General features: G+C 42.5%; 1 protein-coding gene across 3 annotated transcripts in view; it reads right to left on the bottom strand.

Annotated features, from left to right (window-relative positions):
- Window positions 1–9274: 9274 nt before the first annotated feature.
- The window catches only part of srp68 (signal recognition particle 68), a 59641-nt gene continuing 44377 nt past the window's right edge, over window positions 9275–24538 (bottom strand). For all 3 annotated transcript variants that reach the window (XM_033044538.1, XM_033044540.1, XM_033044539.1), the window contains 4 exons: window positions 20145–20274; window positions 18702–18777; window positions 14820–14872; window positions 9275–10953 (listed from right to left, as the gene is read on the bottom strand). In XM_033044538.1, the coding sequence (XP_032900429.1) occupies window positions 10726–10953; window positions 14820–14872; window positions 18702–18777; window positions 20145–20274 (487 nt within the window). In that variant the 3' untranslated portion in view covers window positions 9275–10725. The remainder of the gene's footprint in view (window positions 10954–14819; window positions 14873–18701; window positions 18778–20144; window positions 20275–24538) is intronic.

Here is a 24538-nt window from a genome sequence, read left to right on the forward strand (position 1 = left end):
AGTAGAAAATAACGATAAGGCCATCAAAAAGGCCAAAAGGGACTTCTGCTCCAAACTGGAGGACGAGACAGATGTTCGGCAGCTGTGGCAGGGTCTGAATGCAATCACCTCCTACAAGGCAAAACCAGGAGGCAGCTCGAATGCCGGTGTAACATCACTCCCTGACGAGCTCAATGCGTTTTACGCACGCTTTGACAGGGAGAATACTGATGTGCCTTCCCGATCCCCCATTCGCTATGATGGCATTTCAGTCTCAGTCACAGAGGCCGATGTCAGGAAATCCTTCAGAGGGGTGAACCCCCGAAAAGCACCTGGTCCTGATGGTATACCCGGTCGTGTTCTAAAAACCTGTGCGGACCAACTGGCGGGAGTTTTTACGGACATTTTCAACCTCTCACTTCTGAGGTCTGAGGTCCCCACCTGCTTTAAAAGGGCATCAATTATACCGGTGCCCAAGAAGAGTAAGGTGACATGCCTCAATGACTATCGACCAGTGGCACTAACGCCGGTGGTGATGAAGTGCTTTGAGAGGTTGATCATGGAGCAAATCAACTCCTACATCGACAAAAACCTGGACCCACTGCAGTTCGCGTACCGCCACAACAGATCAACGGTGGATGCGATCTCGCTGGCCCTCCACTCCGCACTGGACCACTTGGACAACAAAAACTCATATGTCAGGCTGTTATTCATTGATTACAGCTCGGCATTTAACACAATCATCCCCTCCAAACTGGTTACCAAACTCGCAGAACTGGGTCTCTGCGCATCCCTCTGCAACTGGATCCTTGACTTCCTCGTCCACAGACCACAGTCTGTTCGTATTGGTGGAAATGTGTCAGCCTCAATAACAATGAGCACGGGAGCACCTCAAGGCTGCGTGCTCAGCCCCCTGCTGTACTCACTCTATACCCATGACTGCGTAGCGAACCACAGTGCGAACTCCATCATCAAGTTCGCTGACGACACCACTATTGTGGGGCGTATCACTGATGAGGATGAGTCAGAGTACAGAAGAGAGATCGAGCAACTGTCCATATGGTGCCAGCGCAATAACCTGGCCCTCAACACCAGCAAAACCAAGGAACTGATTGTGGACTTTGGAAGGAGTAAGAGGGGGACCCACAGCCCCATTTATATCAACGGGTTGATGGTTGAAAGGGTCAAGAGCTTCAAATTCCTGGGCGTGCACATCTCTGAAGATCTTTCCTGGTCCGAGAACACTAATGCAATCATCAAAAAAGCACATCAGCGCCTCTACTTCCTGAGAAGATTACGGAGAGTCGGATTGTCAAGGAAGACTCTCTCTAACTTCTACAGGTGCACAGTCGAGAGCATGCTGACCGGTTGCATCGTGGCTTGGTTCGGCAATTTGAGTGCCCTGGAAAGGAAAAGACTACAAAAAGTAGTAAACACTGCCCAGTCCATCATCGGCTCTGACCTTCCTTCCATCGAGGGGATTTATCGCAGTCGCTGCCTCAAAAAGGCTGGCAGTATCATCAAAGACCCACACCATCCTGGCCACACACTCATCTCCCTGCTACATTCAGGTAGAAGGTACAGGTGCCTGAAGACTGCAACAACCAGGTTCAGGAATAGTTACTTCCCCTCAGCCATCAGGCTATTAAACCTGGCTCGGACAAAACTCTGATTATTACCAACCACTTTCTGTTATTTGCACTATCAGTTTATTTATTCATGTGTGTATATATTTATATCATGGTATATGGACACATTTTATCTGTTTTGTAGTAAATGCCTACTATTTTCTGTGTGCTTAAGCAAAGCAAAAATTTCATTGTCCTATACAGGGACACATGACAATAAACTCACTTGAACTTGAACTAAACTCCCAAACACAACAGAAACAGATTCTGCACATTGAAATGTGGATAATCAAGTTAGTTCTTCAATGCCCAGAAGATATTAGCAACTGTTTCAAAGTTTTTTAAAATCTGCATTCCATGTGCCGAAAGAATGCAAGATTGGAATCAGCTGTCATGTTTTGAGCTTGGGTCAGTTTGAGAGCAAGGCTACCAAAGCTTTAAAAAGCCAGAAGCTTTAACAAGAAGCCAGCTCCAGGTACAAGGTATAATAGTCATCACAAGATTCACTCAGATATAATGACAGGACCAATACTTACAGAAGGAAACATTGCACATCATTCACAATCTCTAGTTATAACACGTGAAGCACAGAATAAGTGTTATATTTTACTATCAATCTCCACCCACAACACAGCTACATTGAAAATTCCATCTTAACGCTGTCCAGTCATACCAAATACTGACTAGTGAAAATGTTAATCTCTTGATGTCTGGATTAGCCTTCCCTGTTCTTATCACAGATGGTTTTATTTTGGCCTGAATTGAGAATCCATGAATTACAGAATCTTTGGGACTATAGGGCTAGATATTGATTGATTGCACAGTAACTACAGTGCTGAAATAACACAAACATGTCAACCCCAGCACTTTTACTGAGTCATAAGCATAGAAACAGCTCACCATGTTTCACCTACCTCCATCACCATTTCTTTCTATTGCTTTCACCCTATATTTTAACATGTTTTTCCTCTGGAAATCATTATTTAATTTGCCTCAATAACTCCTTATGGTAATAAATACCTCACCCTGGGACCCAGGGGAAAAAGAGGGAGGACAGGGAATGGAAGAACCTGACATTGCTTTTGTATTTAATTATTGATTGGCTCAGTTGCTTGTTTTTTAAGTGATTGATCCTCTGTGTAGGTGAAGGGCAGGACGTGAGGAGAGGGTCAGAGCAGAGACATTTGCTCATTACCCCGATGGTTTCCAATGCAAAAAATAGGGAGAATGACCATGTATGCGATTCAGGAAAGACTATTACAGATCCATGGCAAGTGTGCTTGAACATCAGGATTTAAAAAAGGAATTAGTAGGGATTAGTAGAGGCTAACTGACCTGTCTGAAGTCCTTGGCCACATCCTTATGCACGGATCAACTAGCAGACATGTTCATGGACGTTATTAATCTCTCGCTACTGTGTTCTGAGGTACCACTTGCTTCAAGAAGCAAGGTCTTATGCCCTATTGACTTCCGTCCAGTGGTCTTGACATCCACCATCATGAAGTGTTTTGAAAAGCTGGTTACAGCACATATTAAATCCAGCCGACCAAGCAGTCTTGGTCCACTGTAGCTCGCCTTCTGCCACAACAGGTCCACGGCTGTTGCCACCTCTCTGGTCCTACACTCAACTCTGGATAAATAGACTCCTATTCATCAGCTATAGGTCTGCTTCCTATACCATCATCCCAACCAACCTCATCATGAAACTCGTGGAACTTGCAGTCAGCACTCACCTCTACAACTGGATCCTCGACTTCCTGACCAACAGACCATAATCAGTGAGCAAAGGTGACAAATCATCCTCTGTGATAATCCTCAACACTGGTGCTGCACAAGGATGCATTCTCAGCCCCCTCTCTACTTGTTATTCACATGGTCAAATGCAGCCAAATTCTACTCCAACTCAATTTACAAGCTTGCAAATACAACCAGTGAGCTGGATATCAAACAATGATGAGACGGAATACAGAAAGGAGATTGTGAACCTCGTAACCTGGTGCCAAGACAACAACCTCTCCCTCAATGTCAACAAGACAAAGGAGATAGTGATTGACTTCAGGAAGCGAAGTAATATACATTGATGGCATCAAAGTAGAGATGATCGAACGCTTCAAGTTCCGAGGAATAAATATCACCAACAATTTGTCCTGGCTCAGCCTCATTGAAGCTATGGCCAAGAAAGCACACCAACAATTCAACTTCTTTAGAAGGCTTATGAAGTTCTGCATGTCCCCAACACCCTTCACCGCTTTCTACCGATGTGACCTAGAAAGTATTTTATCAGGATGCGGCACAACCTGGTTTGGGAACAGCTCCATACATGACCGCAAGAAATTGCAGAGTTGTGGACATAGCCCAGACCATCACATAAACTAACGTCCCTTCCATCGATTCCATCCACACTTCATGCTGCCTTGGCAGGGCCACCTGTATGATCGAGGAACAGTCTCACCCTGGTCACTTCCATTTCTCCCTTCTCCAATCAGGCAAGAAGTACAGAAGTTTGGAAACACAATCGTCCAGATTCAGACAGTTTCTTCCCAGCAGTTATCACACAATTGAACCACTCTCGCATCAGCTAGAGTGCGGTCCTGACCTCCCATCTATCTAATCGGAGACCTTTGAACAATCTTTAATCGGACCTTATCTTGCAATAAATGTTGTACCATTTGTCCTTCATTTGTGCACTGTGGACGGCTTAATTGCAATCACAGATAGTAATTTCTTTGATGGCTAGCATGCAAACAAAAGCTTTTCACTGTAACTCAGTGGAAGTGGTATTTTTTGCCAAATATCAAAAGGGTGTGGTACGACTGCTCTATAAACCTGGACCACAGATGGCAGGTCCAGAAGTGAGGAAAATGCACTTGATGCTTCTCAATTCGTCACGCCACCAAATGCTTCATCAAACTTCAACAGCAGCAGCGCCGCAGCTTGGTGCCAACCCGGAGCATGCACCCTTGTTAGGGCAGGCACCTACGGATGTTGAACCGGATGGCATCACCCTGCTGTGGACTTCTGCTGACTCAAACGCAAGAAGAACAAATGCATAGTGGAGAGCATACTGATATTAGAATCATGGACTGGTTTAATAACCTATTAACACCCATGAACAAAGGAGGCTGGAGAAAGTGGTGGACACTGTCCAGTCAATCAAAGCTACTGATTTCCCACCATTGAAACAATGAAATAGCAACCATACAAGGGCCAAATCTATCTGACTAGGGAACTGGAGCCCATTCATTCGATTCAGTAAAAACATGCTAAGTGAAACACAGAAGCATGAATGTACTGGTAGGGAAACTATTGAAATAAATCCTAAGGGACAGGATTTTTCTTCACTTGGAAAGGCAGAAATTGAGTGAGGAAAGTCAACATGGCTTTGTTCATGGGAAATCCTGTTTCTAGAATTTGAATTAATTTTTTTGAGGTGATAACTCAGCATGTGGATCAGGGGATGTGGTAGATGCTGTGTACGTGGGCTTTAGCAAAGCCTTTGACAAGGCTTTGTGTGATAGGCTGATCCAAATGGTTGGAGCCCATGGGGTCTGGGGCAAGGTGACAAATTGGATCCAAATTTGAAAATTGCCTTGGCAATAGGAGGCAGATGTGGCTATTCACCTCATCGATACCCTCGTGATTTTAAAAACCTCCAAGGGCACTCCTCAACCTCCTTTCCTCCAGGGAAAATAAAGACCTAGCCTATCCTTGTAATTCAGACATCCTCACAAATCTTTTATATATTTTCCTGTTTAATGACATCATTCCAATGGGTGGCCAACCAGACCTGTACATATTACTCCAAATGTGGCTTTACATTTGTATAGGTGTAATATGATGTCCCACCTCTCATTCCCAATACTCTGACCAATGAAAGTAAACGCATCAAAGCCTTCTTTACCACCCTGTCCATCTGTGTTGCCACCTTCATCAAATGCAGATAAAAGCGATGGGTGTAGATTGGTACAATAGGCAGCCGCTGCCAGAGATCAGCAACACAGTTGTCAGTGTGGCTGTTCAACCCAAACAGATGTGCTGGTGAGAGCAACTGCCTGTGCACGATCCATATCCCTCTATTCCCTGCACTTCCATATGCCAAGCAACTTCACCTCTCTTATCATCCCTCCCCATCTCATCCAAAACATCAAAACCCAGGAATGTTGAGCTGTATGTTGCCTTATGTCCCTCGCAACCAAGTTTTTCAACCAATGGCAATGTGCCTCCATAATGTTTGGGACAAAGACCCACCATTTATTTATTTGCCTCTGTACTCCACACTTTGAGATTTGCAATAGAAAATAAATAATTAAATGTAAATAAAAATGCACATTGTCAGATTTTAATAAAGGCCATTTTTTATACATTATTGGTTTCACCATGTTGAAATTACAGCAGTGTTTATGCATCTTGCAGTGTAGCATCTGTATTTCTGTTCATGAAGTCTTCTGCGAACAGTGGTCATTGACAAATCCACACCTGACTCCTGAAGAGTATTTCTGATCTGTTGGACAGGTTTTGTTTTTTTTTTTTCTTTATTATAGAGAATTCTTCTGTCATCAGCTGTGGAGGTCTTCCTTCGCCTGCCAGTCCCTTTGCGATTAGTAAGCTCTCCAATGCTCTTTCTTCTTAATGATGCTCCAAATAGTTGATTTTGGTAAGCTAGGGTTTGGCTGATGTCTCTAACATGTTTTATTCTTGATTCTCACTCATAATGGCTTCTTTGACTTTCATTGACACAAGCAATGGTCCTCGTGTTGATAATCAGCAATAAAAGTTTCCAAATGTGATGGAAAGACTGGGTGTTGAGAGCTTTTTTATACCTGCATTAAGGAGGCAGTTAAACATGCCTGAGCAATTACAAACATCTGGGAAGCCATGTGTCCCAAACATTATGGTGCTCTGAAATGGCAGGACTATGTATAAACACAGCTGTAATTTCTACATGGTGAAACCAAAATGTATAAAAATGGCCTTTAATAAAATCTGACAATGTGCATTTTAACCACATGTGATTTTTTATATTACAAATCTCAAATTGTGGAGTACAAATGTGTGTGTGTGTGCGCAAACTTGTTTGTATGTGTATATATACATATACACACACTAAACTTTTATTTTCCTCTCTCGGTTATATTGTTTACAGTGTACTCTGTTTACATATTCTGTTGTGCTGCAGCAAGTAAGAATTTCATTGTTCTATCTGGGACATATGACAATAAAACACTCTTGACTTCTTTTTCTTGCGTACGGCGAGCACAGCCTAAATTTATGACAATTTGTTCTGTTTGATCTTCTGTTTGTGCATGCCAGATTGATTGCATTCGTCGAAACAGGGTGGACCACGTGAAGGTTGCAATCTCCCACCCAACACTCTTGACTTGATCCATGTTCCAAGTTCATTAGTTTCACCCACAAAACTTCTTGCGAAGAATTTTGATAAAGGATCTCACAGCTGAAATGTTAACTATTTCTCTTCCCACAGATGCCATCCGACTTACCAAGCATTGGCAGCATTGTTTTTTTATTTTACATAGAATTAAATACTTCAGTTTAATATTTTAATTTGTTTTTCTGTTACAGAAAAGGTATCTTTAATTTTAAATATAATTTAGTTATTCAAAAATATTTGACCTGCTTTGAAATGAATCTGAGATGTTTAAAAAATGTCAAAGGCCAGTAGCCAGCAAAGACCAAGTCTTCAATGTATTCCTGGAGTGGGGCCTCAATTTTATAGTACTTGAGGTTTACACATCTCTGGGAACCTTCTTTGGTCTCGAAGGTCAGTTCACTTAGCCTCCATATCTGGGTGAGCATCCTGCCACTTTATCCATTTTCTAGCAGTTGGTGGTAGGGATAAATATTGATCAGAGCACCAAAGGAATCCCTCAGTCCTGTAACGTTTAAAGCCACGGTCCCTTTCACATCCAAGGGGGCAGATGATACATCAGTTTAACATCGCATTCAAAAGCCGCACCCTCCACAGTCTAACCGTCTATGCCATGTTGAAAGGCCAGATTGGACTTTGTGGAAGTCTCAAATGATCTTCAAATCAGAAGCCACCTATGAACCACTTCGTTCACCCAAAGGTCTGTATAAAGAGGCGAGCATAGCAGATGTCGATCTGTTCAGACGATCTGTTCAGATATCAGGAGTAAGTAGTGTGCAACATTCCTGTCGGCATTCCTGCATCTAAACACCCAGAGTGGGTGTGGTTCAAGAATAGTTTACACATTTAGTATCATGGCCTGCAAAAGAAACCTGCAGGCCCACCCCTAAAGTCAAGCAGCTTTAGAAGGGAGCTCCAACAAGTATTTCGTAATCCTGTGGATACACCTCAGATCTTTAAAATGAGCTCAGCTACAATCACATACAGGTTGTTCAACTAACATCATGATAATGACATGACTTTACTAACAGTAGCACAAAGTCAGCCCACAGTTCGCTGCATTTCACAATACCTTGCAAATGGGACATTCACCGGGGAAGTTGGTAAGGTGCCAGAAGCAGCTTGTTCTTAAAGCCCTTTCCATGAAGGTGTTCCCAACTCAGTGTCCGTTGAGCTCAATGTCTACTGGCCAGCGTCTGTCACCCACAGAGACATTTTCTACAGCAGTCAGAGTTGCTCAGACTCTGGTCTGTTAATGTTGGTATTTCTCCATGAGGTCCTTATATTGGGTTATCAAAGGATACATGTTGCCTCTGGATGATTTTCTCAGACCCAGTATTGGGGTATGCCTGCTGCCATTGCCTGGATGCTGAGGAAGAGAAGTAGCCCTCCCATCTGTGGGCCAGAGGGGAACACCTGGTTCCGACTGAAGAATGATCACTGATGGCCACGAGACGGCAGCAGCAGCTTCTAAACAGGAACCACCAGACAATTGTTATAGCAAGTAAAGACACAAAGTGGTGGAGGAACACAGCAGGTCAGGCAGAATCCCTAGAGAACATGGATAGGTGATGTTTTCTTCAGACTAATTGTGGTGGTGAGTGACAGGTAGAGGTGAAGGAATTTTTGAATGGCAGATGGTTGGACAAAGGGCAGAGATGAAAAGACAAAAGATTATGAGATATAGATAAAGAGGTGTGACATGCGAAGCTGGAGGAATGAATATAGATGGAAGGGTTAAAATGGGTGATGGGTAGTGTTTTTTGTGGGTTACTTAGCTAAAGATCAAGTGCAGTCTAGTTTGCAGAGCTTCTATGCTCTTTCAACAATGGCCATCCCAAATTCCCAGTTGCATCCATTTCAATTCTCCTTTCCATTTCCATACTACCATCCATTCTTTGCCTTCTCTACCACTAGAGCAAGGCCCAACGCGATCTAGAATAATAATATCTATATTTCACCTGACTGTCGTCGACAATCCAATGATATGAACATTGAATTTTCTAATTTTAGTTAACCCTTAGGTCCAATGTTTCCCTCTCACCGTTGGTCCTCAAGGATAAAACTGATGATTTTTTCCGTTGACAGAATCTGGTGTAACATTCCAAGGAAACACACTGGCAAAAGTCCAGAATTCATGAGTTCTGCTCAATTGAAGGCTTAAACTCCATGGTCAATGCCTAATGATCACCATATCCTGGCACACGACTGACAGTTAATAGTCAAGCCTTGGTGAGAAGGCTGACAATATTTGTCTCTTACACAGTAGCATAACATTCACTTTTTTGTAAAGAGTTTATTTCAGGGCTTTCAAAACAAAACTTTAATTTTCTAATTTAAACCAATGATAATAACTCTGGCCAAGGTTAGCGAAAGTACAATGGGAATGGCCCAGGGTTTAACAGCTCAGCTCTTTGGATATTTTAATTCCAGTTCATTTGGACAAACAGGATTATTAGTACAGACCAATCTCCTCTACTTGTTTGTTTTTTGTGCCTGGTTTAACACTTTAAAAAACAAAATATTATTTACCATTCAATGTATACTTCCAGAATGGACTGGAATTCATCAACTTAAATAGTTAGCAAACTCTTCAGTGGCACAAGTTACTTTGAAGTGCTGAGATAGCATTATTCCAGCTCGCATCTGACTGAACTTAGCCCAAGACTTAAACTGGCTTTCTGTGTTGTTCCCCCATCTGTTACCATCATGAACCATTTAAAGAACTGCACAATGACGTTAAACTAGTGTGTTGGCGTTATTGATGAACAACTTCACTCCTGCAAACACCTAACGCCCACCTCGTATGTACACAGTGGCTGCAGGATCAAGTACAGAGCAACACATTTGGGGCTTGCAGGCTGGTATCTGATCAGCTAACCTAGGAATTGGTGTGTTTCAGATTTTTCCGGTGACTCTTTTCATTGGGTCCTGCTCAACATGACAGAAAAACTTGGAGAGCTGTTCTGGCCCTAGTCTTATACAAGGATGGAACAATGAAAACCAGAATCTTCACTCTTCCAATTTAGCAGGAGTCTAACACCAACAAAGTCAGCAACAGAATAACTGAACAACGGTATACTTTGAAAGACAGAAGATGCGTCAAAATATCTGTGGAACAACAAATTAAGTTGTAAGGTGATACTGGGGCAGGGAAAGGAGGAGGAGGAAGAAAAGAACTAAAGCAACATTTTAAAAAATGTGTCTCCCTGACATGTGGGTGTTTTGGTGCTAAATCACTCTTTTATCAGCTAATTTTAAAGAAATCAAACAAACAAATATCAGGTGGCTGCTGTAATTTATGAGAGCATTTGTGAAATTCTACTGGTCCTGGCCAACACCCATAATTGGGTTGACAGATAAAGGCAAGAATAAGATAATTTTTTGGACTTTGCTGGTTTGGTGAAGCATTATTGAAGAAAACAGCAATTTAAATCGTATTTGAGCAATTGAGCCATATTTTTAAAAAACAGTTTGAAGAGCCTGTACATTTGTACTTTTATGATCGTTCTGTCAGTAATTGACCCTATAACTCATACACACACACATGTTTGAGGAACGAGGTCCATTCAGCGCTGCAGATAATGAGACAGGGTTGATTCCAGGATCTTGAGGCTAGCACCAGCGTTCAGTTCAGTCTATTGTGTTCTCTGTTTCTGTTTTCATTTTGAACCATTAAAACTGCTTTGAAAGATGCAACAAATGTCATTCAACAGGTGTTCAATCCAAACTTCAGCCACGGAAGCCAAAGAAACCTTTGATGTAGCCTGTGAGGCCTCCTCGCCCTTTCTGTTCCACTTTATCCTCTAAAGGTGGGAATGCAGCATGGTTCAGAGCCAGGTCAAAGAAGAGGGGCTTGCAGGGAATGGGCTGGAACTCTGGTGGGAAGCACACTAAGTTGGCATGTTTGGTGACCAGAGAGGGATTGATGCAGAATACATCCAAACACTCTCTGAGGGGCTGCAAAAAAAAGCAAATCACAAGGTTACAATTGCAGCTCCATCAGCACAGGTATCAATAAATTGCAGGCTTCATCTTGGTCATGGAACTAATGAGATCCAGTCTTGCCAAGGCAACACCAAATTATCCAGAACATCACTTGGGTGGCAACTAAAAGTTCAATAATTTATTTAAAATGTCCCTAACTTTTATCCTTTCCCGAAGCAGAGTAGTAGAAAATATACAGGTTAAGAGGCACACAGAAGCACATAAAGTACACACAGCTCCCGCAATCCAGATTCAACCCTGGCCTCTGATGCTGTCTGCATGTTCTCCTTGTGACCACAAGGGTTTATCCTGGGCACATCAGTCCCCCCCCCCCCCCCCCCCACGCCAAAGAGATGCAAGCTGATTGGTTAATTGGTTTATTGTAAAATTATTCCTTGCGTGGGTGCAGTGTATGTAAAGGTGAGAGAAAACGGGTCACAGGGAAGTAAATGGAGGGATGAGATCAATGGAATCTGGAGAGCCAGCAGTGACAATGGTTTATTTCTAAATTGTGAGAAATATGAAAATAATTCTTCGTTCTTGAGATATCATTCATGGAGACAACCCAATCTGGATCTAATCAAATGTCATCAAGCAGCAATTGGAGTGGAAATGGGCACGATGCCTTGGACTTTCTCTCCAGGTTTGCTTAGGAATAGAAACTTAACTTAGAATTCAGCACTGAACTGAACTGAACTTAACTTTATTTATACTTTAAAAACAACCACTGTTGCAACAAAGTGCTGTACATGACTAATCATAAACATAAAACAAAACAATAAAAACATTAAAAGACAGTAAAAACAATAAAAAACAATAATAGAAACACTAAAACAAGAGCAAAGTCTCATGCAGGGGCGAAAGCCAAGGAATAGAAAAGAGTTTTAAGACTAGTTTTGAAGACTAGCACTGTCATCTAGACTTACTTAGTAGGATCCATAGTACAGCCAATCAGCCCATTAGGTTCATGCCAGTAACCAACACAAACCCCCATCAGATTTCACTGTCCTTGTCTTTCTGTTGCCCTGTAACTCTGTTTTGACTCCCTTGCCCCATACTAGGCAAATTACAGGAGCCAATAAACCCGTCAGGTACTTTGAAATCAAGTCAAGTCACTTTTATTTATATAGCACATTTATAAAACAACTCTCGTTGACCAAAGTGCTTTACATTGGTGGAGGTACTAACGTTATACAACAGTGGTTCATAGATTAAGTACATACATAAATACATACATATAGCCCTCCCTCAGAGGACGTCAAGAAAGGCTTGAGAGTAAAGATGAGTTTTAAGTCTTGACTTAAGAGTCGATGGAGGGGGCAGCTCTGATGGGAAGGGGGATGCTGTTCCACAGTCTAGGAGCTGCAACCGCAAAGGCGCGGTCGCCCCTGAGCTTATGCCTAGACCGCGGGATGTTCAGTGGCCCCCAAGTCGGCCGATCTGAGGGACATGGAGGTGGTGTGGTGGGTAAGCAGACTTTTGATGTAGGTGGGGGCAAGCCCGTTAAGGGCTTTGTAAACATAAAGAAGGATCTTGAAATTTATTCGGAACCGCACAGGGGGGCAGTGAAGAGGCCAGACTCTGGGTGATGTGGTCCCTTTTTCGGGTGCCAGTCAGGAGTCTCGCTGCGGCGTTTTGGACCAGTTGCAGGCGGGACAGGGAAGATTGGCTGATGCCAGTGTCAAGGGAGTTGCAGTAATTGAGGCGGGAGGGGATAAATGGGTGGATGATCTTTTCGAGGTCGTCAAACTGGAGGAATTATTTTATTTTAGCTATTGTCCGAAGCTGGAAGCTAGCTAGCTTTTACCACGGCATTGACTTGTTTGTCAAATTTCAATGCTGAGTCAAATATCACGCCAAGGTTTTTGACGTGAGGTTTGAGTAATGGGGTAAGGCTTCCAAGGCTGCCCTGCTATTGTTTTGATTGAGTTCGAGGAGCCGAGAAGGATGACCTCAGACTTACTCTTGTTTAGTTGGAGGAAGTTCAGGGCCATCCAACATTTTATATCCTTGAGGCAGTGGGTAAGGTTAAGCAGATTTGATCGGTTGTTGGGCTTCAGGGGGAGATAGAGTTGTGCAACGTCTGTATAGCAATGGAAGGAAATGTCGTGCCTTTGAATGACTTGGCCTAAGGGGAGCATATACAGGGAGAAGAAAATGGGGCCAAGGATGGAACCTTGTGGAACCCCGCAGCAGAGGCTAGCGGGGGAGGAGAAAGAGTTTCCTATGAAATGTAGGAGGAAACCAGAAATACAGTGGAAACTGCCATCGACGGGCAAGACATGCAAATGGAACAGACTGCACCGAGGCTGTAGAATTGCTATGCTGTGCTCAACACACTGTGCTGTTTAAGTTATAATCACAGACTTCAGCAGCTATTATTTGCTAGACTTTGTCCTGCCCCCATCTCTCTTCCAGTTTTGTCCCCCTACCATCAGTCTGAAGAAAGGTCTGACCCAAAATGGGCAGCACATTGGCGCAGCAGTAGAGTTGCTGCCTTACAGCGCCAGGGACCTGGGTTTGATCATGACTACGGGTACTGTGTACTTTGTACATTCTCCCTGTGACCATGTGGGTCTTCTCCATGTGCTCCAGTTTCCTCTCAAATTTCAAAGATGTGCAAGTTTGTACGTTAATTGACTTTTGGAAATTGCCCCTTGTATGCAGGGTGCAAAACTGAGATAACATATAATTAGTGTACGGGTGATTGTTGGACAGCCTGGACTCAGTGAGCCGAGGAGCCCGTTTCCATGCTGTACCTCTAAACTAAACAAATCACTGATCAAAGAGCTAATATGAAACATGCCGGGTTCAGTATAAGGCATAGATTTTATACAATAATGATGTAAATCAGATTTCAACAGATTACATAATATAGGTAGCAAAAGATTGAAAGAAAATGAATGGAAAGAAAAAGAGGAAATACCAAGTGGGTTTTTATGATCTGATAAACATTGTGTCTATCTTCGGTATAAACCCACATCTGCAATTCCTTTCTACACATCAAAGTAACTTTTCTCCTCCTTCCACCTATATTCCTTCATCTGGCTTCACATTTCACACTTTTTCCATCCTTATCTCTATTTGCCTTTTCATGTCTAGCCTTTGTCCAATCATCTGCCGAACAACACCCCCCCACCCACTCCACCTGTACCCATCTACCATTTTGCCAGACTTTGTCTCACCCCCATCTCTTTTCTCACTTTCTCCCCTCGGCTAGTCATACAGCATGGAAACAAGTCCTTCAGACCAACAAATCCATTTCCACCTCTCACTTGCTAGGCTCTATCCCATACCCACCTTCCTTTCTCCCCCCTACAGTCTGAAGAATGGTCTCAACCCAAAAAGTCACCTATCTATGTTCGCCAGAGATGCTGCCTAACCCACTCCAGCATATTGTATCTTTTTTGGTAAACCCGCATGCACAGTTCTTTGTGTCTTCAACCTACCAAGTATTCTTTTAAAAATGTCAGCAATTAGCCTGTGACCAAATAGATTTTTATGTCTTCAATTGGTGTAATAGAGTATTTTGTAGTAAATTTGTAGTAAATGCCTACTTTTGTAGTAAAAGCCTACTTTTGTTGTAAATGCCTACTAGGTTCTGTGTGCTGAAGCAAAGCAAGAATTTCATTGTCCTATCAGGGACACGTGACAATAAACTCACTTGAACTTGAACTTATAGTTACACGTAATCAAATAAATCTGATAAATTAGATTTTGTTCAGTTTCAACCACACATTTAGATTTAAATCAGTGCAGTAATTGTCTTCTATTGATCTAAAAAAATTCCGTACTAGCTCAGGGAAAAAAACCTTGCAGAAATAGTGGGAACCCCTTACCTTCTCGTCTTTCACCTGAAGCTGTGATACCATCTCTCCAACGTCTTCAATGTCTAGATGGTATGGGGAAAGGCAATTATACAAGGCATCACAATAGCCTGATTACACAGTTAAATAATCACGAGCCCCAAATATTATTCCTGCCAGTACTCTCCCCAAAACATCATAGGTACAGATAATAACAATTGTCACCGTCTGTTGCAAAGAATAAATTATAGTCATTCTTCCAAGCACTATTAGATTACATTCTTCATTATATAGAGCCAAGACACCATTACTTATTTCATGACAAAAAGCTGGAAATTCTATTACTATTACATTCTACAAATAACTTGATTACAGTGATTAATGCATATGAAGTTAAATACCAATTATATGGTTAAAGTCATAGCGTGATACAGTGTGGAAACAGGGCCTTCGGCCCAACTTGCCCACACCCGCCACCTGTCCCAACTAGTCCCACCTGCCTGCATTTGGTCCATATCCTTCCAAACCTGTCCTATCCATGTACCTGTCTAACTTCCTTAAACCTTGGCATAGCCCCAGCCTCAACTACCTCCTCTGGCAGCTTGTTCCATACACCCACCACCCTTTGTGTGAATTATAATATAGTAAATTGTAAGATTCATAGAAGTGATTTTTCAACAGAACTCGGGCTAAAAATAAAGTACTGGAGGAACTCAGCAGGTCAGACAGCATCTGTGGAAGAAAATGGACAGTCGAAGAAGTGTTCTGACCCAAAATGGTATCTGTTCATTTCCCTCCACTGATGCTGCGTGACTGGCTGAGTTCCTCCAGCATAGCTTCTGGTTCAAAATTGCACCATCTGCAGTCTCGCGTCTCCATTCGAGAGTTTGAAAAAAAATTCCGCAGGGCAAGTGAAAACAAGAGATGAGCAGGTCTTGGTTAGAGAGATACCTTGAAGAGAAGGTGTTAAAATACTGAAAGAGTCAGGGAAATTTAAGGAAGGAATTTTAGAAATTTGGGTCCAAGTCCCAGAGTTACAAATTTCAATAGTGAAGCCATGAAAAAAATTCAGATATGCAGCATGCCAGAGTTCGGGTTTGCTGGGATCGAAGGAGTTACATAGATTGGAAAAAGTAATGTCATGGAAGCTTCAGTCTCGAATGACCAATACCTTCATCCCTATTTCAAGTCACCCACTCCACAGAAATGTTTATCTCTGCATCTATCCCATCAAGCTTCATTAACATTATGTATGCCTCACTAAGATCAATTTAATTCTTCTAAACTCTAAAGGTCCCAGTCTGCTTCATTTCTCCTCAAAAGGACAAAACACAATCGCAGCAATCTATCTGGAGAAGCTTGCATCACAAGTGTGCACTGCCTGCATCACAAGTGTGTTGTTCCTTTGGTGACAAGACCTGTACCGTTCTTACCTTGGCCCTATACAAATGCCACAAGACATCTAGAACCAAAGCCCTCAGATAACATAAAACCACATACAATTTGCCTTAACTGCATGCTGTACCTGCATGCAGATTCTCAGTGATCCCTACATACAGTCACCATGGTTTCTCGAAATACGAAAAACCTCCCGGGCATGAACAGATATATCAGTGGACACTGTGGGAAGCAAGAGGGGAAATTGCAGGTGCCCTGGCTGAGATTTACAAGTCATCATTAAATACAGGCGAGATGCCAAAGGCCTGGAGGGTGGCAATTGTTATGCCTCTATTTAAGAAGGACTGCAGGGAAAAGCCTTGGAACTACACATCAGTGAGTCTAACATCTGTGGTCGGAAAGTTACTAGAGAATATTCTGAGGGATAAGATATACATGCATTTAGATGAACGGGGGCCGATTAGGGACATACAGCATGGTTTGGTACATGGGAGATCGTGTTTCACGAATCCTGAATGAGTTTTTTGAAGATGAGGGCAGAGCCGTAGATGTTGTATATGAGGAGTTCAGCATAGTTCCGTATGCTAGGCTGCCCTGGAAGTCTAAATCGCATCGGATCCAAGGAGAGCTAGCTGACTGGATAGAAAATTAGCTTCATGGAAGGAAGAAGAGGGTGGAAGGTTGTTTATCAAACAAAGCCTGTGTCTAATGGTGTGCCTCAGGGTTTGGTGCTGGGCCCAATGCTGTGTCATTTATATCAATGATTTGGATGAGAACATACAAGGTATGATTAGTAAGTTGCAGATGACACTAAAATGAGTGGTATTGTAGATAGTGAAGATGCGTGTCAAAAATTGCAGCAGGATCTTGAACGGTTGTGCAGCGGGGCAGAGAAATGTTTGATGCAGTTTAATACAGAGAAGCGCGAGGTGTTGCATTTTGGAAAGTCTAAACAGGGCAGGAGATACAGAGTGAATGGCAGAGCTCTGCTGTAGAGCAGAGGGTTCTAGGAATGCAGGTACATAGATCCTTGAAAGTGGCGTAACAGGTAGATAGGGTGGTCAAGAATGCGTTTGGCACACTGACCTTCATCAGTCAGAGGATAGAGTGTGGAAGTTGGGAGGCCATGTTACAGTTGCACAAGACATTAGTCAGGCCACATTTAGAGTATTGTGTTCAGTTTTGGTCACTGGTATAGGAAAGATGCAGAGAAAATTTACGAGGAGGTTATCAGGACTGGTGGGTGTGAGCTATAGGTTGGACTTTATTTCTTAGAGCACAGGTGGATGAAGGGTGATCTTACAGAGGTGTACACAATCATGAGAGGGATAAATGTTAGGCTGAAGGGCCTGTTTCCATGCTGCACGACTATGATTTGCAATCTTTCACGATTTACAAAAAAAGTTGCTTTACTTATATTCTATTGAAGTGGATGACATCATATTTTATAGCGATACAAGGCAACTTCCAGCTCGCAGAGTAATGAACACCCAAATATAAATATAGCAAAAGCATAATTAGAAATAAACACAGGAAATTACAGAAACATTCAGTAAGCCAGGCAGCATCTGTAAAGTAGCTGGAAATAGACAGCAGTGAGGCAGATACTGGGATGTCAGGACTTTCATATGAAGAAAGACTGGATAGACTTGGCTTATACTCGCTAGAATTTAGGAGATTGAGAGGGCATCTTATAGAAACGTACAAAATTCTTATGGGGTTGGACAGGCTAGATGCAGGAAGATTGTTCCCGATGTTGGGGAAGTCCAGGACAAGGGGTCACAGCTTAAGGATAAGGGGGAAATCCTTTAGGACCGAGATGAGAAGAAACTTTTTCACACAGAGAGTGGTGAATCTCTGGAACTCTCTGCCACAGAGGGTAGTTGAGGCCAGTTCATTGGCTATATTTAAGAGGGAGTTAGATGTGGCCCTTGTGGCTAAAGGGATCAGGGGGTATGGAGAGAAGGCAGGTACGGGATACTGAGTTGGATGATCAGCCATGATCATATTGAATGGCGGTGATGGCTCGAAGGGCCGAATGGCCTACTCCTGCACCTATTTTCTATGTATCTATGTAAGAGCAACTGGAAATTTCTCACTCAGGGAATATTTATAAATAGAAACATGAAGTACCCCAATTAGTCAGCATCAGCAGAAAATTTTTTCCAGATGAAGACACTGCAGATGAGCTGCGAGGGTTGATGGGTGATGGTGGGAACAGATGGTCTTGGTAAAAAGCTTGTTGCGGTCAGATGTATACTCTGGCACAGATAGTATGTTTACCCTGCAGTCTGTCTCAGCCTCAGACACTGATCAGGAAGAGGGATGGCATCAGTAATGATATCATTTTGCTCATGGTGGCAAGAGAAGATAAAAGAGTTGGTGGTCCCACTGAGTTACTCCAGCTTTGTGTCTATCTTTGGTTTAAACCAGCATCTGCAGTTCCTTCCTGTGTAATGGGATGAAATGTTTACGATACATAACCAACCTCTAACTCAATAGAGTTAACCTACTCACCTAAAATAGCAGCTGCTTGCACAGAGTATTTCTCAGCATTAACTCGGGCAGCTAGTTCTCTCACGTCAGGAAGATCCTGCATACAAGTAGCACAGTATTAATCCGGTCCAATGACCACAACGGTATATATTTTTAAAAAATGCAATTTTTCACAATTGTTCTTAGAAACACAATCCCAATGACAAAACAAATACCATACATTTTATATGCAGCTTTTTGAAGTGGCAATTTACAGATATTGCTTGTATCTAATTGGACTATGTTGTACCATATCACTTGACTCGGACTATTATGGCTGGCATTTACATTAAGACAGGAAAATAAAAATCAACAAATTGCTATAAAAGTCTTGAAAACTGGAGTTGTATATCATTCAATTATAAAAATCTCTATAGAAAAAATGACAAAACCAAAAGATAGTTTAATACAGTTCTAGTCCCAGTTCAGGTTACTGATTCATTCAAATGGGTGATTAAAAACAGATCTTAACTCTAACCCAACACTACAAACTGCTTGTGGCCAGTCTTTGGGTGAATTTTGAAACCACACCTTGGTAGCCTTTTCATACAATGGAGTGACGGCACAGCATGGCCAAATGTGATTGGCATTCAATGCAGGGAGGACTTTCACCCCCATAGGATGCAATGAAATGTTTCACAGCCAGTTACTTTATAAATAAGTTTTATAGCCAATATCAAATAATTTTTTTGTACAGCGCAATAGCAAAAATTAGAGAAAAGGCCAGAAACAGTTGGAAAAAACAAGTGGCTTTTCCCTCAAGGTGCCATCCCCTCCCATTTGCCCCACATATCTCAAATAGTTTAGTTTAAAGATACAGCGTGGAAACAGACCCTTCGGCACACCAAGTGCACGCAGACTAGTGAACCCCGCACAAATAGCATTATTCTATACACACACACTAGAGACAATTTTATAATTTTACCATGCCAATTAATCCGTATGTCTTTGTAGTGTGGGCAGAAACCAGAGTTCCTGGAGAAAACTACTGCTCTCTATCGGAGCAACTCTACTGCTGCGCCACCGTGCCGCCCTGAGTCTGATTGACAAAGCTGAGGTCCAGGGAAAATATCTAGAAGACCGTCGCATGGCTGCCTCACAACTCCTGCTGTGACATATGACCGACCCAGTTGCTGTCTGCATGAAGTTTGTACGTTCTCCATCTAACAACTTGGAGGTTTTCTCTGTGTGCTCTAGTTCCCATCCACATGTAATTGACTGCTGGCTCAGACTCTGTGGCCCAAAGATAATATTTTTGCACTGTATGTCTACAAGAACTACAATTATGCCTTTCCCAACTGATTAATCAAGAGGCACATTTGATAGCAGCACCAAAAAAGCACATTCTTTCTTTTTATACTGTTTATTTCCTGTAAAAATAAATAAGTAGATTGTTATAAGAATATGGATTTGGCAATACCATACCTGTAAAATAATTGTCAATTTTGCAGTTTGGGTCTGTGCTTCACTGGTGTATTTAAGGACTCGCTCATATAGAACCAGGGCTTCACTCCACTTTTTTACCAGCACATAGGACTGAGCAATGAAAAAACACCTATAAAATAAAAGACATTGAGGCAAAAACTAAAAAAAACTTTCCTCCAAACTCACATTACGCTGTGCAACTGCTCGGTAACGCAAAAAATAAACCACCAGAGACTAACCAGTGATTAGTTTGATATCTCTGGTAGAAAGAATCTCTAGAAAGCTGGAAAAGTGGTGAAGGCAGGATAAGGCCCCATCACCTGTATCCACCTACCACTTATCACTTACAAGTAATGTGGATTTTGATTAGCAGATGAGTTGACAAAGGATAGAGATGAAAGGAGGATTCATGGGAGGTGGTCTTGGAGGGGAGGATGCTCCTCAAATAACAGAGCATCTTGGGCAATACAGCTCACCCCATCCATGCCACTGGTCAACCCGTCAACCTGGGTACGTTCAGCAAGAGACTGGTTCCACCAAGATGCAGTACAGAACACCACAGAAGATCCTTCTACCCTGTGGCTCTCAAACTGAACAACTTCTCCCCCTTCTGTCATGGGGTAGACTCACTCACCCCCCCCCCAATCTTTGCACATCCCAATCCTTTCCACTCGTCACTTTAATTTCATGTTTCATGCATTTTGTGTTTTATGACTGTTTGCAGATCAATTTCCCGCCGAGGATAAAGTTCTATTGTATCGAGATAAAAGGGTGTCAAGTAAGAACAGGAATGAAATGTAAAGCTGGAGGGAGGGATTTAGGTGGAAGGGGACTGGTCAGGGGGGCGGTGTTTGTGGGAGAAGGGGGCAGGATAGTGGAGAAATGGGTGCACACGGGGGGATTGGGGGCACAAGAAGAAGGTAGGGTGTTATCCGAAATTGGAGAATTCAATGCTCATACTGTTGGGGAATAAGCTACCCAAGCCGAATACAAAGTGCTGTTCCTACAGTTTGTGTGTGGCCTCACTCTGCCAAGAGAGGCAACCCAGGATAAACAGGTGGGTATGAGAATGGGAACGGGAGTTAAAATGATTAACAACAGGAAGATCCAGCCTTCCTTGGGTGGACCAAGCACAAGTGTTCTGCAAAATGGTCGTTTAATCTATGCTTGGTCACACTGATGTAAAGGAGACCACATTGGGAACACCAAATGCAGGTGGTTGTTAGAGGAGATGCACATGAACCTCTATCTCATCTGGAGGGGCAGCTGTGGTTACATCTCATCCGGTTGCAGGGCAAAGTATCTGGGGAGAGGGTGGTGTTGGTAGGAAAGGATGAGTGAACCAAGGAATTGTGGAGAAAGTGGTGTCCTAGAAAAGGATGGGAATGTGGCCAATGGTAGGATCTTTTTGCAGACTCACTGTGTATCCAATCGTAAGGAAGGTATTGGAGAAAAAACTAAGGGACAGGCCTTATGTTCCCTAGGAAAAGCAGTGACTAATTTGGAGGCAACATGGTTTAGTGCAGGGGAAGTTCTGTCTCACAAATCTGATCGATTGCTTTTTGAGGTAACAAAGAACATTGACAAATGCAATGTGGTAGATGCTGTTTTACATGGACTTTAGCAAGGGTTTTCATTAGGGCACATGGGATCCAAGGTGTGTTAGCAAACATACTAAAATTGGCTCTGTTTAAAGGAATACTATTCTGTTAGTGTGAATGAGTTGAAGGCCAGGCCCCATTTACATCAAACAAAGCAAACTGTATATTTACTCAACAAACAGTTAAATAATGCATGCCATCAATCCCAAGAGTGGAAAACATTCACAGATTATGTGGATAAAGTAAATGTCCATCTCTGACAGTTGTCTCAAGGTAGGACCAACAGGATACCCTCTGTTCTAGGTAGGAATAAGTGTCACCACTTGGGGTGACCATATCATCTTAATTTCTCAAATAATCCCTCAGGATTCAGACGGATTGCTTCCACTCCAGTGCTGAGTGAAAGAAGACAGAGTGTGATTTAAAAAAATGTGGAATAGTCATTACAAACAAGCAACCATATAATCTTGGCCGAAAGTCAGCTTACCAGGCACTGGACACTCTAGGTGGCCACATAACTCTGCGCTATGAAAATGAGTAGTCATTGTTCCAAGTATCAGTCTCATAGAGTAACAGAGTGTGTAAACAGGCCCTTCTGCCCAACCTGCCCACACACCAACAATGTTCCAGCCACACTAGTCCCACCTGCCTGCACTTGGTCCATATCCCTCCAAAACTGTCCTATCCATGTACCAACCTGTCCTATCCATGTATCTCAAATAGCTTTTTTTGGGTATCAATTAGACAATTGACATACAGACATTGTTTACAAGGATATTGCCTGGATTTCAGGGACTGAACTATAGGGAGAGGTCAGGCAGGCTAGGACTTTGTTTCTTGGAGCACAGGAGGATGAGGGGTGATTTTATGAGCATATATAAGATCATAATAGAATGATCTTATAGTGGTGTATAAAATCATGAGAGGAATAGATGTACAACATTTCTTTCCCACTGTAGATGAATCGAGGACCAGAGGACATAGGTTTAAGGTAAAGGGGAAAAGATTTAATAGGAATCTGAGGGGTAACTTTTTCACACAAAGGGTGGTGGGTGTATGGAACAAGCTGCCAGAGGAGGTAATTGAGGCAGGGACAATCCCAACATTTAAGAAACAGTTAGACAGGTACATGGATAGGACAGGTTTGGAGGGATATGGACCAAACGTGGGTAGGTGGGACGAGTGTAGAAGGGACATGTTGGCCAGTATGGGAAAGTTGGGCCGAAGGACCCATTTCCACACTGTATCACTCAATAAGGAGAATAGTTAGGGTAGATGCACAGATTCTTTTACCCAGAGTTGGGGAATCAAGAACAAAGAGGACATAGATTTAAAGTGAGAGGGGAAAGATTTAATAGGAACCAGAGGGGCAACTTTTTCCACACAGAGGGTGGTAGGTATATGGAGTGAGCTGCCAGAGGTAGTAGGTACTATAACAGCATTTAAAATACATTGGACAGGTGCGTGGATGGGAAAGGTTTAGAGGGATATACGCCTAATGTGGGAAGGTGAAACTAGTGTAGATGGGGCATCTTGGTTGGCGTGGTCAAGTTGGCCCAAAGGGCCAGTTACCATGCTCTGTGACAGTTATGATTCTCACCTGTCTGAATAAACTTTGAGATAACAGCAGTAAAAAGTGATGACGTTACTGGATTTTCAACAAAGTTCTGGATTATTCTTCCAGGGATGCGAGTTGTAATTCCACCATGGCAGATGAAGAACAAAAATTCAAGTGATAAGCAAATCTGGAATTTGAAAGTAATCAGGAATCTACTGGATTACCATAAAAACCCATCTGTCTTACTAATGTCCTACAGGGATGAAAATGTACTATCCTTATCTGGTCTGACTGATCCTTGATTCGGGATGCATCAATGTGGTTGACACTTAACAGTCTCCTCGGTTTAAGGGCAATTAGGCATGGACAATAAAGGCCAATTGCATGGACATCTCCTGAACAAATCATTAAAAAACTAATTAGAGAGCAGGGTGCCACTGATATCCAGGGAAGCATTTGATACTTGTTTTAACCATCCAAGCGGAAAAGTCACATAAAGAGAATAAAAGCATCACTTTGTATCTTCAATACTGATTATGCAGCGTATTAATTTATTTGTATTGAGATAGAACATGTAAAATACAGCTCAACTACAAAAGCATTAAAGAATAGGCATAAAATGTAATTAAGTGTAACGGAAAGGGAATATTAAAGAAGAAACACAAGGCTTCTTAACACAGATGGGCAATTGAGACCTATTCATTGTAATTCCTATACCATGATGGTAGACCATGTATTGCAGTGATCAAGTTCAAGTGCAGTGTTTCTAGCTTGAGGGAGAACTGGAATCAGTGCAATGTAAAGGAACTCAAAGGTTTCCAGGGTTATGTATACATTTTCATCCTAGTCATTCAGGATAACAGGCAGGTGACCAACTGTAAGGTAAGGAAGAGGACAGAAGTGCTGTCACCTTCAGGACAAAGGCTATTCTAAAACAGATACTGGTGGGTTGATGAGACCCAAGGACTGTGACCAGAACTTAGCATCATGGAGCCCAGGTGTGGAAACACCAAATGTAAATTCCCCGTTCTGCTATCACACACCACTCGTCTGCTTCTAGTTTATTGGCATTACCACCACCTTGCTACTGGTTCAGTCAGCACAAATACTTTACTCACGCATCACCTATTTGCTCGCATTTTCTCCCAGAGGGCACTCATGACTCACATGAGATCATATCTCTTGTAGAAAAAAGACATTTAATCTAAATGACCAAATGTGGGTGCGCATTGCAT

Source organism: Amblyraja radiata, chromosome 26 (genome assembly GCF_010909765.2).
Source record: "Amblyraja radiata isolate CabotCenter1 chromosome 26, sAmbRad1.1.pri, whole genome shotgun sequence".
Lineage (NCBI taxonomy): Eukaryota > Metazoa > Chordata > Chondrichthyes > Rajiformes > Rajidae > Amblyraja > Amblyraja radiata.